Raw genomic sequence first — 17,566 nt, forward strand, 5'->3', positions numbered from 1 at the left:
AGGTCAGCACCTCAGGAGTAAATGTCAGTTGGCTTTTCATAGTCGATCATTCAGAGTATCTCTACCGCAACTGATGTCTCTAGAAAGTTGAAAACAGCAGGTCTGGGACAAGGTAGCACGTTCGGTGAACAGGTCAGGGTTGCATAGCCGCAGGCAGAACAGTTAAAACTGGAGCAGCAGCACGACCAGGTGGACTGGGGACAGCAAGGAGTCATCAGACCAGGTAGTCCTGAGGCATGGTCCTAGGGCTCAGGTCCTCCAAGAGAAAGAGAATTGCCCACGGACACAAACTATTGCAGCATAAATACCGGAGGCTGAGACAGGAGGGGTTGGGAGACACTGTGGCCCCGTCCGACGATACCCCCGAACAGGGCCAAAGAGGCAGGATATAACCCCACCCACTTTGCCAAAGCACAGCCCCCACACCACCAGAGGGATATCTTCAACCACCAACTTACTATCCTGAGACAAGGCTGAGTATAGCCCACGAAGATCTCCCCCACGGCACGAACCTGTGCTCATGAATCCACGCTCATAAATCTGTATGAAGTCCATGTTTAGCCAAGTCCATAACACAAAACTAGGCTTATTGTACAAAATAAATGTAGAATTGTGCTTCAATCTTTTATTTAATCTCCTGGCGATTGGAGTCAGCCATTTTGTAAAACAAGGCTAATAAATAACTAGATGGAAGTCGTCACATATAGATAAGCATTACAGATATTATAAACAAGTGGACCGGCAACATTTTGAACATGGAACGCATACGTCTCATTCCTACGTAGCTCATATGACACAGCTGTAGAAAAATATATCTGACCCTACCCACCACCAAAAAGTTAAAACGACATAAAAGTCTAACAAACACAAAGCGTCTGCTAAATGGATGAGTATAGTACATCATGTCTGTAAGGCATTATTAGACAGAAGCTCTGACAACAGCACAGTGTATGAGTGTCCAGAACATGGCAATGTAGCTGAGACTGACAAGACGTCACAGTTTGACAAGACACGAGGGAACTACTGGATGTGCAAAACGACAGTCTCTCTTTAAAAAGACAGACAGCGTGTCTTTCTCGCAATCATGATTGTGGTACAAACAAGATTTCAGAAATACAGTAAAAAGTCAGAAGAAAAAAAGTCCCAAAATGTAAATGTTCATTTCATTTATCATTCAATTCTTCCCAAGGTGCATTTGGTTCTGGGTTCCACTTCATCCACACCCGATGTACACAACTTTCTCATACCCCCTCCCTCTCACTCCAGGTCCTGCAGGTTGATGGTGCTTCCTGTAAACTGGGAGTTGTCCGAGCCATTGTCTTCCTCCGTCATAGCAGGAGGTTCCTGAGGAAAGGTAGACAGAAATGACTCATTTAGTTCTACTTCAATTACAGTACAGGCAAATACACCCCAATTATAGTACAGGCAAACACACCTCAATTGCTTACATTCAAATACAGACCTAACTAAAAAGCTTAGCCTAAATCCCCTCCATCTTTATCTTTAAAACATCTCCATTTCAGGATTGCATTGGTTTTCAATTAATTGAACTGGCAGCTCACTACATATCTGACTACCTATGGAGGACACATTGTTTTGTCCAGTTAAAAAGAGACTCTCCACCACTTTAAAACCTCACATTAATGATGTCCAGCACCATACCAGTGTCTAGATAGGTTCAAATGTTGATTTTCTACATCTGTATAACAAACGGTGCTAAGAAATAACCCTTTATGATTTCATGGGGAGTACTCACCTGTAGGATGTTGACTGGCAGGTCCACGGTCAGCTGGGAATGGGAGCTGGAAGGCCGGGAGCTCAGCTGGAAGGCTAGGTCCCCTTCACTGGCCGGGTCATCCTGACACAGACAAATACTTCATATGAATCCATAAATCACATTACATTCAAAAGGTCAGATGCATGGATACTAAAGAACCTTCTCCATATAGCCAGGTGGCCCCTGCCAGCGGACACACACGCACAAACTTATTTTGGCCTGTAATAATGCCTTCACCTTGGCATTCTGCTCTGTGCTTTATAGAAAGAAATGCTGAAAAAGTTGTTTTTTTAACAGCATTCTAAATGTTGTTGTTAGAGAACCTTCTCACCTGCAGGAGATGCATTTGAACATACTGGGCCCCTGTGACAGGGTCACGGATAGTCAGTCCCCCATTGGCTGCTGCAGAACCTTCAACAAAATGGGTGCTTGTGGGAACCATTGGCACTGAGGCGCTGCTGGCCTTCCCGCCTTTACTCGTCCTCTGGCACAATCCTGAGCTTGCTGTGAAGACAATGACAACAAAAAACAGCTTTTGAATGCAGATTCAGTTTCCACAAGCACTGCTACAAAACAAATGCTAGCTTGGATGTTTTTATTAATTTATTTATCTAGGCAAGTCAGTTTAGAACAAATTCTTATTTACAATGACGGCCTACCCCGTCCAAACCCGGACGATGCTGGGCCAATTGTGCGCCGCCCCATGGGACTCCCAATCATGGCCGAATGTGATACAGCCTGGATTCGAACCAGGGACTGTAGTGACGCCGCTTGCGCTGAGATGCAGTACTATAAACCGCTGCACCACTCGGGAGCCCAATATGCAACCAACAAAGACATTGTTCCTGTTCTACACTAGACCCATGACGGAGTTGAGTGTGTGTTATAATGTACCTGAGCAGGTGGGGCCGCTCTGTTTCCTCTTCTTGGCCAGCTGGATGGCTCTGTAGTCGGTCCGCGCTGAACCACTACTCTCCTACAAGACAGACGCATAAAAAAATGCAGTGACTCACAAAACAACAACATCGCGTCTCAAAGGACGTCAGACCTCAAACGGATGTCAAATGGGTTTGGGGTAGGGAGATCTGACCCTAGATCTGTGGTTATAAAGAAAAACTTCAAATAAGGGTACACTACTGAGTCTGCATATTCCAAAAACAGATCACTACAGATGAAATATGATACTGTTTTATTTAATTCTGTGAATAGACCTCTCACCAGAGCGTTCGTTTAGTAAGCCACTCACCAGAGCGTTCGTTTAGTAAGCCACTCACCAGAGCGTTCGTTTAGTAAGCCACTCACCAGAGCGTTCGTTTAGTAAGCCACTCACCAGAGCGTTCGTTTAGTAAGCCACTCACCAGAGCGTTCGTTTAGTAAGCCACTCACCAGAGCGTTCATTTAGTAAGCCACTCACCAGAGCATTCGTTTAATAAGCCACTCACCAGAGCGTTCGTTTAGTAAGCCACTCACCAGGAAGGAGTAGGCTGAGATGTGGCTGAGCACGGAGTCCTTCTGTGGGCTGAACGTGCTGCCGCCGCCATGGCCCTTAAACTGGGTCAGCACCTTGTCCCCCTCGTGCTGTCCCAGCACCTCCACACAGTCCAGCCTCGGCCTGCTGCCACCCTTGCTCCCTCCAGCCTCAGCCACCTTAGAAGGGGACGAGTGGAGCTCGGGCCCGGGGGGCACGGCCAGGGTTGAGGGGGAGGGGGAGGGGGACAGTGCACTGGAGGAGCTGAGGATGTGGTGGTCCGCGGAGGAGCTAGCAGCCTGCATGGTGAGGACTGTGAGGGAGCCTAGGGCCTCGGGGGTGACCGTCTGCAAGTCGTCCAGGTGGAGGGTGCCCCGAGAAGGGAGGACTCCCCCGACCATGTCTTCCCCGGCCGCAAGGATGAGCGGTTCCAAGGAAGCTTTGGCCACGGTGGCGCAAGGCCCGGACGTGCACAGGGCTGAGCTAACCGAGGCAGGGTCAATGGCGAGGATTCCCGAGCTGACCAGTGACAGGTCCATGGCGAAGGCGCCCACAGGCCCTGTGCTGCCTATAGGCACGGGACCCCTGGGCACAGCAGAGAACAGGGAGCTGAGGTCCAGGTGGGCCAGCTGGTCGCCCCCAGAGCCGGTTCCTGTGGTGGTGGAGTTGCTGACAAGCTCGCTGCTGGGGGTCAGGGTGGGAGTGACCTCCAGCTGGCTCAGCATGTCTGATTGGAGGAGACAGAGTCATTACACAGGAAGTGGGGGTATTTGAGCATGTGTTTCTTGAGGAAGTGTGCACGTGTGTGTTCCGTACCGGGGTTGAGGTGGTGGTGTTTGAGCATGTGGCTCTTCAGGCTACTGCGGGAGAAGTGCTTGCTGCAGTTGGCCACAGGGCAACTGGTCCTCAGGCTGCCCGCATCCTGCCTGTGTTTCTTTGAGTGGATATACAGACTGCTCCGCGCTGAGAACTTGGCACTGCAGCCTACAACACAGTAAAAAGGTCTCCATTAACCCTACATGTGTAAAATGACCAGACACAAAAAAAGTGACAGTGGCACAAAGGAGTGATGCCTACCATCTACATGGCACTCAAAGGGCTTGGTGCCCAGGTGGGTGATGCTGTGGCCCTTGAGGTGCTCTGCCCGGGTGAAGGACTTTCCACAGCCCTCTTCTGGGCAGGTGAAGCGCCTGTCGTCGTCGTGCTTCCTGGAAACAACAGTCGGGGGGGGCAATGTAATTCAAGGTTTAATTTATTTGTAATACATACTGTACCAGACAAAAGTTTAGACACAACTACTCATTCCATATTTTTACTATTTTCTACATTGTAGAATAATAATGAAGACATCAAAACAATGAAATAACACATCATGTAGAGTCATGTAGAATCATGCAACCAAAAAAAGTGTTAATCAAAATATATTTTTTATTTGAGATTCTATAAAGTTTGCCTTGACAGCTTTGCACACTGATGAAATTGCTATACAATATTATCTTGTTTCAATCTAATGCACATTCAAATTTTACAAATCAACACTGTAGAGCTCTCCCTGTCCTCTGCCGTGCCCTGACTGTATTACTGCTGGTTATATCTGGTAATGTGCATGTATACCCTGGCCCATCTACTGTTGCTAGCCCCAACTCTGATTTGTGCTCTGATATCTGCTTCAATGATTTCTGCCCTCGTAAAAGCCTGCGGTTTCTGCACATTAACACTAGAAGCTTATTACCTAAAATGGATCAAATGAAAGTGTGGGTTCACAGCTCCAGCCCAGATGTGTTGGTCATTACTGAGATGTGGTTAAGGAAGAGTGTTTTGAACACTGATGTTAACCTTTCTGGTTATAACCTTTTTCGGCAAGACAGATTTTCCAAAAGGTGGTGGAGTGGCAATCTTTACCATGGATCACCTTCAGTGCTTGGTTGTCTGAACCAAGTCTGTTCCCAAACAATATGACTGGATGGTTTTACGCATTAAAAACTTTCAAATAAGTCTTTGTTGACTGTTGCTGGATGTTATCGGCCACCATCATCACCTCCCTGTACCCCAAATGGCCTAAGCTCTCTCCTGGCCCCTTACACTAAGTCTCAATTTGTCCTACTAGGTGACCTAAAGTGGGACATGCTTAAACCACCTGACCAAGTCCTAAAGCAATGGGACTCCCTAAATCGGTCTCAGATTATTACCAATCCCACAAGGTATGACTCCAAACACCCAGAAAAGGCTACTCTCCTTGATGTCATTGTTACAAATAATCCTGATAGGTATCAGTCTGGTGTTTTCTGTAATGACCTTGGTGATCACCGTTTTCAGCCTGTGTTCGTAATGGCTGCTCAGTGAAACGATCTGTCCTGATTTGTCATAGACGCTTGCTAAAAAACTTTAATGAGCAAGCCATCCTTCCTGACCTGGCCTCTAAATTGGCATAGACTCAGCTTGATCTCCTCTGTCCAAGATGCTTGGATCTTTTTTTTTGATTTTCAGTGGTATCGTTAACAAAGACAATGAGAATTAAACAGGTTCAGCCACTGGTTTGACCGTGATCTGGCAGAGTAACTCCACCTCAAGAATTACATTTGGCAAATCACTCGGCACACGAATACTCAGGCTGACTGGCTCTCGTTCAGGCAAACTAGAAATAAGTGCACTCAGGCTATCCGGAAGGGCAAAGTTACTTTAATAAGCACTTCTCTCTCTGTGGGTCTAACCCCAAGGAGTTCTAGAAAACAGTTAAAGACCTGTAGAATAAACCCTCCTCCTCACAGCTGCCCATGTCCATTAATGTTGATGATGTGGTTGTTATTGATAAGGAGCACATGGCTGACCTCTAATCACCACTTTATTAAGTCAGGATTCTTATTTGACTCAGCCATGCCTCCTTGCCTGTCCAACATTTCCCCATCTCCCACCCCCTTCTAATGCGACTATCCCTAATGCTCCTCCCTCTTTTTCCCCTGCCCCGCTACAACGTTTCTCCCTGCAGGCAGTCATTGAGTCAGAGGTGCTAAAGGATCTCCTAAAACATCTGGTTCAGACCTTTTCTTCTTTAAGGTTGCTGCCTCTTATCGCCATGACCATCTCTGACCTTTTTAACCAGTCTCTCCTCTCTGGGGAGGTTCCCATGGCTTGGAAGGCAGCCACATTTCTATTTTCCCCTGTTTATCAAAAATTTTGGAAAAATTTGTCAATAAATCAACTGACTGGCTTTCTTGATGTCTATAGTATGCAATCTGGTTTCCGCTCAGGTTATGGACGTGTCACTGCAACCTTAAAGGTCATCAATGATGTCACCATTGCCAATCCATGATTCTAAGCAATGTTGTGTTGCTATTTTTAGTGACTTGGCCAAAGCTTTTGATACGGTAGACTATTCCCCTCATGGGCCAGCTAAGGAGTATTGGTGTCTCTGAGGGGTCTTTGGCCTGGTTTGCTAACTACCTCTCTCAAAGAGTGCAGTGTATAAAGTCAGAACATCTGCTGTCTCAGCCACTGCCTGTCACCAAGGGAGTACAAAGGCTCGATCCTAGGCCCCACGCACTTCTTTATTTCCTTCAACAACATAGCTTAAGTAGTAGGAGGCTCTCTCATCCATTTATATGCAGATGATACTGCCCCTCCCCGGATTTTGTGTTAAATACTATACAATAAAGCTTTCTTAGTGTCCAGCAAGCTTTCTCTGACCTTAACCTTGTTCTGAACACCTCCAAAACAACCCATGCTATATTACGGAGACATCAATTATAGATCGACAGGTAAGGGTGCGATCGAGCGGCTAGATGTCCTTTACCATTCGGCCATAAGATTTGCCACCAATGCTCCTTATAGGACACATCACTGCACTCTATACTACTCCGTTTACCCCTCGCTTATTTCTAAAACTCTCTTAGGCCTCACTCCCCCCTATCTGAGATATCTACTGCAGCCCTCATCCTCCACAAAACAACACAAGTTCTGCCAGTCACATTCTGTTAAAGGTCCCCAAAGCACAAACATCCCTGGGTCCCTCGTCTTTTCAGTTCGCTGCAGCTAGAGACTGGAACAAGCTGCAACAAACACTCAAACTGGAGTATTCATTCAAAGAATCAATCATGGACACTCTTACTGACAGTTGTGGCTGCTTCGTGTGATGTATTGTTGTCTCTACATTCTTGCCGTTTGTGCTGTTGTCTGTGCCCAATAATGTTTGTACCATGTTTTGTGCTGCTGCCATGTTGTGTTGCGCTGCTGCCATGTTGTGTTGCTACCATGCTGTTGTGATCATGATGGGTTGCTACCATGCTGTGTTGTCATCTTAGGCCTCTTTTTATGTAGTGTTGTGTCGCGTTGTGTGTTTTGTCCTATATTTGTATTTTATTTTGTATTTTTAATCCCAGCCCCAATCCCCACAGGAGCCCTCTTGGTAGGCCGTCATTGTAAATAAGAATTTGTTCTTAACTGACTTGCCTAGTTAAATAAAGGTTAAATAAAAAGGTGCACCTTGTACTGGGGACAATAAAAGGCCACTTAAAAATGTGCAATTGTGTCACAACACAATTCCACAGCTGTCTCAAGTTTTGATGGAGTGAGCAATTGGCACACTGACTGCAGGAATGTCTACCTGAGCTGTTGCCTGAAAATGTCATGTTCATTTTTCTCCCGTAAAATATTTCTGTCTGTAATAAAGCCCTTTTGTGGGGAAAAACTAATTCTGGTTGGCTGGGCCTGACTCCCCTATGGATGCACCCCTGCCCAGTCATGTGAAATACATAGATTAGTGCCTAATGAATTTATTTCAATTGATTGATTTCCTTATATAAACTGTAACTCAGTAAACTCTGAAACTGTTGCACGTTGCATTTATTTTTGTTCAGTGTATATTATCAATTAGACAAGAGTCTTGACTTAACTATAAATCCAACACTTTCACACAGGATTAATTATTGGGAGGACAGTTGAGAGAGGCCATAAACTAAAAACACAGGACCCACACTGTCACAATACACAATGCCTAAACAGAGGGATGGACAGTTGAGTGAGGGAAAGCTTCAAGTTACCTTTTGTGCCTCAGTAACTTGGACATGCTGGTGAAGGACCAGCCACAGGCCTCTGAGTCGCAGACGAACGGCCTCTCGCCTGAAACCAAAAGCGAGACTTAGCCAAGAGAAACTACTGCTGGTGAAACAAACAAACATAATAATATGAATGTATGTCTCTGTTTTGATCATATCTATCTGTGGCAGTTTTCGTTCAGCTTGTATAGTGTTCAGCCAACAAACAATAAAAAATAAAAGAACGGTCTATTATATATAACATTAAAAAAAAATTAAAAAAATGGAAATATCACATTTACATAAGTATTAAGACCCTTTACTCAGTACTTTTTTGAAGGGAGTTTCTCCCATTCTTCTCTGCAAATCCTCTCAAGCTCTGTCAGGTTGGATGGGGAGCGTCGCTGCACAGCTATTTTCAGGTCTCTCTAGAGATGTTCCATCGGGTTCAAGTCTGGGCCACTCAAGGACATTCAGAGACTTGTCCCGAAGCCACTCCTGCGTTGCCTTGGCTGTGTGCTTAGGGTCACTGTCCTGTCGGAAGGTGAACCTTCGCCCCAGTCTGATGTTCTGAGCGCTCTGCAGCAGGTTTTCATCAAGGATCTCTGTACTTTGCTCCGCTCATCTTTCCCTCGATCCTGACTAGTCTCCCAGTCCCTGCAGCTGAAAAATATCCCCACAGCATGATGCTGCCACCATATTTCACCGTAGAGACGGTACCAGGTTTCCTCCAGATGAGACACTTGGCATTCAGGCCAAAGAGTTCAATCTTGGTTTCATCAGACCAAACTTGTTTCTCATGGTCAGAGTCCTTTAGGTGCCTTTTGGCAATCTCCAATAGGCCGGTCATGTGCCTTTTACTGAGGAGTGGCTTCTGTCTGGCCACTCCACCCTAAAGGCCTGATTGGTGGAGTGCTGCAGAGATGGTTGACTTTCTGGAAGGTTCTCCTATCTCCACAGAGGAACTCTGTCAGAGTGACCATTGGGTTCTTGGTCACCTCCCTGACCAAGGCCCTTCTTCCCCGATTGCTCAGTTTGGCCGTGCAGCCAGGTCAAGGAAGAGACTTGGTGGTGTCAAACTTCTTCCATTTAATGATGGAGGCTACTGTGTTCTTGGGGACCTTTAATGCTGCAGAAATGTTTTGGTACCCTTCCCCAGAGCTGTGCCTCGCCACAATTCTGTTTCGGAGCTCTACAGACAATTCCTTCGACCTCATGGCTTGGTTTTTGCACTGACATGCACTGTCAACTGTGGGACCTTATATAGACGGGTGCGAGCCTTTCCAAATCATGTCCAATTAATTGAATTTACCACAGGCGGACACCAATCAAGTTGTAGAAACATCAAGGATAATCAACGGAAACAGGATGCACTTCAGCTCAATTGAGTCTTTTAGCAAACGGTCTGAATACTTATGTAAATAAGGTATGTTTTTTATTTGTAATAAATTTGCAAAATAAATGTTTTTGCTTTGTCATAATGGGGTAACGTGTGGAGATTGATGAGGATTTTTTATTTTATTTGATCCATTTTAGAATAAAGCTGTAACTATAACAAAATGTGGAATCAAGGGGTCTGAATACTTTCCGAATGCACTGCATATGTAGTATGGGAACATTTCAGGTGGATGCGACACACAACGCAAGTTCCCTTCTTAACTCCAGACAATGTAAATGGCCCGGAGACCTCTTGAAATTCTAGATGAACAAATCCATCCTTATAAAGTACCTGTGTGGCTGCGCATGTGGATCTTGATGCGACAGGCCTTGTCATAGCGCTTGTCGCAGCCCGGGTAGGAGCAGATGAACTGGCCCGTCTCACGAAAGTGTGTGCGGTTGTGGGAGAACAGGGCACTGTAGGTGAGGAAGTTCTTCTCACAGCCTGAGGTAAGAGACACACACAGGAAAAACACAAATGAACACCAAATCTTTGTGACAATGAAAGGCAATGACAATACGTATAAATAGTGAATACACACATGCATATAAACAGTTAATTCTGAACAACTATTTACTCTGATAGAATTAAGCATGGAAACATGGTCAATGACTTAAAGTAAAAATCCACTAAAAAAATGTATACAAACAAACACACACAGAGGTCGGAAGTTTACATACACCTTAGCCAAATACATTTAAACTCAGTTTTACACAATTCCTAGTAAAAATTCCCTGTCTTAGGTCAGTTAGGCTCACCACTTTATTTTAAGAATGTGAAATGTCAGAATAATAGTGGAGAGAATGATTTATTTCTTTCATCAGATTCCCAGAAGGTCAGAAGTTTACATACACTCAATTAGCATTTGGTAGCATTGCCTTTAAATTGTTTAACTTGGGTCAAACGTTTCGGGTAGCTTTCCACAAGCTTCCCACAATAAGTTGGGTGAATTTTGGCCCATTCCTCCTGACAGAGCTGGTGTAACTGAGTCAGGTTTGTAGGCCTCCTTGCTCGCACACGCCTTTTCAGTTCTGCCCACACATTTTCTATAGGATTGAGGTCAGGGCTTTGTGATGGCCACTCCAATACCTTGACTTTGTTGCCATTTGGCCACAACTTTGGAAGTATGGTTGGGGTCATTGTCCATTTGGAAGACCCATTTGCGACCAAGCTTTAACTTCATGCCTGATGTCTTGAGATGTTGCTTCATATATATATCTCCATATAAACTTCCTTTCTCACAATGCCAATCTATTTTGTGAAGTGCACCAGTCCCTCCTGCAGCAAATCACGCCCACAACATGATGCTGCCACCCCCGTGCTTCACGGTTGGGATGGTGTTCTTCAGCTTGCAAGGCTCCTCCTTTTTCCTCCAAACATAACAATGGACATTATGGCCAAACAGTTCTATTTTTGTTTTATCAGACCATAGGACATTTCTACAAAAAGTACGATCTTTGTCCCCATGTGCAGTTGCAAACCGTAGTCTGGCTTTTTTATGGCAGTTTTGGAGAAGTGGCTTCTTCCTTGCTGAGCGGCCTTTCAGGTTATGTCAATATAGGACTCGTTTTACTATGGATATAGATACTTTTGTACCTTTTCCTCCAGCATCTTCACAAGGTCCTTTGCTGTTGTTCTGGGATTGATTTGCACTTTTCGCACCAAAGTACGTTCATCTCTAGGAGACAGAACACGTCTCCTTCCTGAGCGGTATGACGCCTACGTGGTCCCATGGTGTTTATACTTGCGTACTATCGTTCGTACAGATGAACGTGGTACTTTCAGGCATTCAGAAATTGCTTCCAAGGAGGAACCAGACTTGTGGAAGTCTACAATAAGTTTTCTGAGGTCTTGGCTGATTTCTTTTGATTTTCCCATGATGTCAAGCAAAGTGGCACTGAGTTTGAAGTTAGGCCTTGAAATACATCCACAGGTACACCTCCAATTGACTCAAATGATGTCAATTAGCCTATCAGAAGCTTCTAAAGCCATGACATAATTTTCTATAATTTTCCAAGATGTTTAAAGGCACAGTCAACTTAGTGTATGTAAACTTCTGACCCACTGGAATTGTGATACAGTGAATTAAAAGTTAAATAATCTGTCTGTAAATAATTGTTGGAAAAATTACTTGTGTCATGCACAAAGTAGTTGTCCTAACTGACTTGCCAAAACCGTAGTTTGTTAACAATAAATCTGTGGAGTGGCTGAAAAACAAGTTAATGACTAATGAAGTGTATGTAAACTTACGACTTCAACTGTACACATACATACATACATACATACATACATACATACATATACACATACATACACACACTTATATTTTTTGCTAAGTCCACTTAATACAGTCCCAAAAGGTTTTACAGTACCAGTCAAAGGTTTGGACACCCCTACTCATTAAAGGCTTTTTCCTTTATTTGTACTACTTTCTACATTATAGAATAATAGTGAAGACATTAAAACAATGAAATAACACACATGGAGCCATCTAGTAACCAAAAATGTTTTCAACAAATCAAAATATATTTTATGTTCTTCAAAGTAGCCACCCTTTGCACACTTTTGGCATTCCCTCAACCAGCTTCACCTGGAATGCTTTTCCCACAGTCTTGAAGGAGTTCCCACATGTGCTGAGCACTTGTTGGCTGCTTTTCCTTCACTCCGCGGTCCAACTCATCCCAAACCATCTCAATTGGGTCGAGGTTGGGTGATTGTGGAGGCCAGGTCACTCTCTCGAACAAATAGCCCCTACACAGCCTGAAGGTGTGTTGGGTCATTGTCCTGTGGAAAAACAAATGAAAGTGGGACTAAGTGCAAACCAGATGGGATGGCGTAACACTGCAGAATGCTGTGGTAGCCATGCTGGTTAAGTGTGCCTTGAATAGCAAATATATTACTGACAGTGTCACCAGCAAGGCACCCCCACAACACCTCCATGATTCACGGTGGGAACCACACATTCTTAGATCATCCGTTCACCAACTCTGCTTCACAAAGACATGACGGATTGAACCAACAAAAATCTCAAATTTTGACTCATCAGACCAAAGGACAGACGTCCAACAGCTTAATGTCCATTGCTTGTGTTTCATGGCCCAAGCAAGCATCTTCTTCTTATTGGTACCCTTTAGTAGTAGTTTCTTTGCAGCAATTCGACCATGAAGGCCTGATTCACAGTCTCCTCTGAACAGTTGATGTTGAGATGTGTCTGTTACTTCAACTTTGTGAAGCATTTATATGGGCTGCAATCTGAGGTAATGTTAATAACTCGAATGAACTAATCCTCTGCAACAAAGGTAACTCTGGCTCTTCCTTTCCTGTGTTGGTCCTAATGAGAGCCAGTTTCATCATAGCACTTGATGTTTTTTGCGACTGCACTTGAAGAAACTTTCAAAGTTCTTGAAATTGTCCACATTGAATGACCTTCATGTCTTAAAGTAAAGTAATGATGGACTGTCGTTTCTCTTTGCTTATTTGACCTGTTCTTGCCGTAATAGGGACTTGGACTTTTACCAAATAGGGCTATCTTTTGTATTCCACCCCTACCTTGTCACACCACAATTGATTGGCTCAAACGCATTGAGGATTTTTTTTTTAACAAGGAGCACCTGTAAATTGAAATGCATTCCTGGTGACTACCTCATGAAGCTGGTTGAGAGAATGCCAAGAGTGTGCAAAGCCGTCAAGGCAAAGGGTGGCAACTTCGAAGAATCTCAAATATAACATTTTCATTTGTTTAACACTTTTGGTTACTACATGATTCCATATGTGTTATTTCATAGTTTTGATGTCTTCACTATTACTCTACAATGTAGAAAATAGTAAAAATAAAGAAAAACCCTTGAATGAGTAGGTGTGTCCAAACTTTTGACTGGTACTGTAAGTAGTTGGGATAATGGATTTTCAAGAAGCAAATAGTGCTTTCAAGACAACTGGGTACTCAGGGGGAGAAAGAAAAAGAGTAAAATCATGACTTCAGTGATCTTCAGGTCAGAGCTCTAGAAAGATGTGTTTCCGACTTGGATGACCGTTCAAAACTATTTTTCCCCCAGTCGGAGCTAGTGTAACAGTGTAGGTTCCGTCCCCCTCTTCGCCCCAACCCGGGCTCGAACCAGGGACCCTTGCACACATCAACAACTGACACCCCACGAAGCATCGTTACCCATCGCGCCACAAAAGCCGCGGCCCTTGCAGTGCAAGGGGAAACCCTACTTCAAGTCTCAGAGCGAGTGACGTCACCGATTGAAATGCTACTAGCGCGCACCACCGCTAACTAACTAGCCATTTCACATTGGTTACACTAGTCGTCGTCCCCCCCAAGTTCTCATTTGTCTTTAACACACTGAAGTCAAACATTTCCAGGTTGTTTTGAACAGAGCAATAGTGTCACTTAACACATCATGATAATACAAAACACATCATCATGATGATGTGGCAAGTGACACTCTTGGTTTTCTTCTTGAAAGCACCAAGGTAAAATCACAATGTCAGTGATCAGGTCAGAAAGGCGGAGCTCTAGAAAGATGCCCACCTTCCCAACATGGAATTCCGAGTTGGATGACCATTTTTCCCCAGTCTGGGCTCACCCCCCCCCCCCCCCCCCCCCCGATCCTATATCTTGAAAACTTGACCGCTGACATGCAAAACATTTTAGGACTGTATCAACAGTGAGTGGACTAATGAAACAAACACCAAAATAGTTTGAGTGGTATTTTCCTTTAACACAAACATGAGTCAAATTCAACCACACTAAAAAGTAATTTGCCTCACCTGGAAACTCGCACTTGTGCGGCCTCTCAGGTTCAAAATGGGCCCGCTGGTGATTGGTCAGCCGGGTAGCGCTGCGGAAGCGCTCGCTGCAGATCTCGCACACAAAGGCGTTCTCCTGGTCGTGCTGCTTCACGTGCGCCTTCAGGTTGTAGACCGTGGTGAAACAGCGGCCGCATCCCTCCCACTCGCACTTGTGAGGCCGCACCTTGTCGTGGGACTGCAGGTGGCGTTTGAGCTTGTAAGAGGTGGTGAAGGCCCAGCCACAGCCCTCAAAAGTGCACTTAAAGGGCCTCTGGTCCTCAGTGTGGTTAAGAAGGTGCATCTTGAGCTTTTGTCGCGTGTCGAAGGTGCTGGGGCAGCCGCGCTGGGGACAGCAGTACATCGTGACCAAGGCACCTTTCTTGGAGAGTCCCAAAGCGCCGATGATGCCGACAGGCTGGAAGCCGTCATTGTCGTCACAGTCGACCGAAGAACCCTCTGGGTGCTGGGAAACCAAATCACCTTTGCTTATGGCAAACAGATTCCGGCTCTCCTGCTTGATGACTGGGCACGTTTCCAGGGAGACACCCAACTCTGACAGTGAACAGTTGTCAGCCATAGCCAGTTCCGAGCCACTCACAGACAAACCCAGCTGAGACTGTTCGTGGAGACCTGCCCGAATACCCTCCATGTTGCTTATTTTCCCAATGGATTTGGTCCCGCTATCATAGTTGAGAAGAACTATGTCCTCGTGGTCTTTCATTCCAAGGTGTTCCTTCAAGCCAAACATGCCGTCATCTTTGTGGGTGTAACCATCTGGAGGTGCAGCTAGAGTCAGTATCCCGTTTTCTATGGTTACCATGATGCTTTGGTTGTTTATCATGATGGTTCCAGAGAAGGACTCGTTGGCATCTGCATTGGCTGACAGGCTCCTACCAGTGTCGTAAATTAAGTCTATAGCGTCGCTCATTTCCACAATATCGGTGTTTTCTGAAATCACAGCACTGCTATCTTGAGCTTCGATCTGAGATGACAATTGGTCAGACGTGTTGCTGTCAATGTTTTCAATGCAAACTTGGTGGCAACATAGGTTCTCGACATATTCGTTTGTCAAAGCAGTGTTTTCATTTCCCGTTTCATAACACACAGCCGGTTTCTCATTCGTTACAGTTGCCTCACCATTTGAACTTGAATTTAACAAACTACACAAATGAACAGTTCGTTTCAAGGCCTCTGCTGCTAAATTGTTCAAGTTGTCATCGGATTCAATAAGAACACTGGTTTGAAACTCCACCGAATTACAAGGGTTGATCTTGGAATGTTCAAGCTTCATATTACCGTTTATCGTATCCCCATCTTTAGATGGATTTCCCAGTCTGTCTTTATCTGCCCCATTACCATCATCTTGGACAATGTTGAAAACCACGTAATATTCCTCTGTGTTTTTATTAGCGTTAGCGGTGCTCTCGCTCGCCAATGACTGCAACAGGGAAGCGCCGTCTTCATGTTGCTGCCGTAAAACCGGAGGTTGCAGCTGCTGATATTGTTCCTCTTCTCCTGCAAAGAAAGGCAACGCCATTTGCAATAACTTATCCTCACTTTCAATTTCGTATTTGTAACCAGTCCTAAAAAAATCGTGTGGAGGTAGTTTTGCGTTCAGTTCCCACGCTTTCAAATTATTCATGTTACGGAGCAGTTCCCTCGCTTTCAAAGTATTCATGTTACGAAGTCCCACATTCGCTGTTTGGGTTTGAAGTGGGCTATTGTTTTTACCCTTTTGCTTGCAGACGGGCAGGCAAAGAACGCTGCCATTTTCTGCCAGTAGGCGAAATGTAGATGTTCTTGTCCTATTGTTGTTGTCACTTTGAAGTTCATGCGATTCCGAATCCTCCTGTGCTTCATTTTCGCTCGAAATGGAGAGAGAACGTGCCCCTGTGGTTGTCCTAAGGGGAGAAGAACCTGTTCTTTGTGGGGCGCCATGTTGACAGTAAATGTTTTGGGCATGAGAAAGCCCCTGTATTTCCATCTTTGTATCCCTGTAGCAGGACTGCATAAAAGGCCCGCCCTTCACACAAATATGGAAGGAGACCCGGAAACCACTCCACAGTTTATCGTGAACCGTGGCCGAATTTCCCAAGAGGAGTAAACTGTGGAATGGATCCGGCAAAACCATATTCAAAAGCCCCTAAGAGCCTTAATTTATACTCGTTACATTCATGTTATTATCATTGTCATGCGTATTTTCTGAAAGCAAAATTAAGTACAGTATTTTTAAATGTTTTTATTAATTACCGGGGATTGTGTTATTGAGGACCACTAGGTGCCACTATAAGCTCATTTCTGGCCAAATAATTCTACAGAAAGTTGAAAGAAAATTCGAATTTTTAAAAGGAGAAACAAGACATCCAAAGTACTAATCTATTCAAAGCTTTAAAATAAACAAACATTTAGTGGTCTACTATGTTTGAACAGTAACTTATATTACTCAGCCCTTCGCATTCATTACTACGAGGCCAACTGTGCACGCAACTCTTGATAGTCTACCTTTTTTATATATACAAAGAAAGGTAGACTATCAAGAGTTGCGTGCACAGTTGGCCTCGTAGTAATGAATGCGAAGGAAGTTACCATTCAAACACACACATATATATATATATATATATGTATATATATGTATGTGTGTGTGTGTATACATTATATATATATACGTTTGAATATATATATATATATCCCTGAGCTGACAAGGTAAAAATCTGTCGTTCTGCCCCTGAACAAGGCAGCGAACCCACTGTTCCTAGGCTGCCTTTGTAAATAAGAATTTGTTCTTAACTGACTTGCCTAGTTAAATAAAGGTAAAATAAATAATTAATATATACATTACTGTTCAAAGGTGTGGGGTCACTTAGAAATGTTCTTGTTTTTGAATGAAAAGCAAATTTTTTTGGTCCATTAAAATGGCATTCATATTCCCAGACCTCTTTCCATGGTTAAATGCGATGTCTAAACACCTTCTTTGCCCGCTTTGAGGATAACACAGTGCCACTGTCGCGGCCCTCTCCTTCTCCGTTGTTAACCCTCGCAAGGCTGCTGGCCCAGACGGC

At 44.5% G+C, this 17,566-nt stretch overlaps 1 protein-coding gene across 1 annotated transcript; it reads right to left on the minus strand.

Moving 5' to 3' along the window:
* Positions 1-610: 610 nt before the first annotated feature.
* LOC106583635 (zinc finger protein ZXDC) lies at positions 611-16,549 on the minus strand. Its single transcript, XM_014168041.3, has 10 exons — positions 14,487-16,549; positions 10,005-10,157; positions 8,282-8,360; positions 4,323-4,453; positions 4,062-4,229; positions 3,248-3,972; positions 2,672-2,753; positions 2,109-2,281; positions 1,757-1,858; positions 611-1,344 (listed from the first exon to the last, which is right to left on the minus strand). Exons 1-10 carry the CDS (start codon positions 16,516-16,518, stop codon positions 1,258-1,260), a joined length of 3,732 nt encoding a protein of 1,243 aa, XP_014023516.3. The 5' UTR covers positions 16,519-16,549; the 3' UTR covers positions 611-1,257.
* Between the last annotated feature and the right edge of the window lie 1,017 nt (positions 16,550-17,566).

The sequence above is a fragment of the Salmo salar genome, chromosome 22 (genome assembly GCF_965601325.2).
Source record: "Salmo salar chromosome 22, fSalSal1, whole genome shotgun sequence".
NCBI lineage: Eukaryota > Metazoa > Chordata > Actinopteri > Salmoniformes > Salmonidae > Salmo > Salmo salar.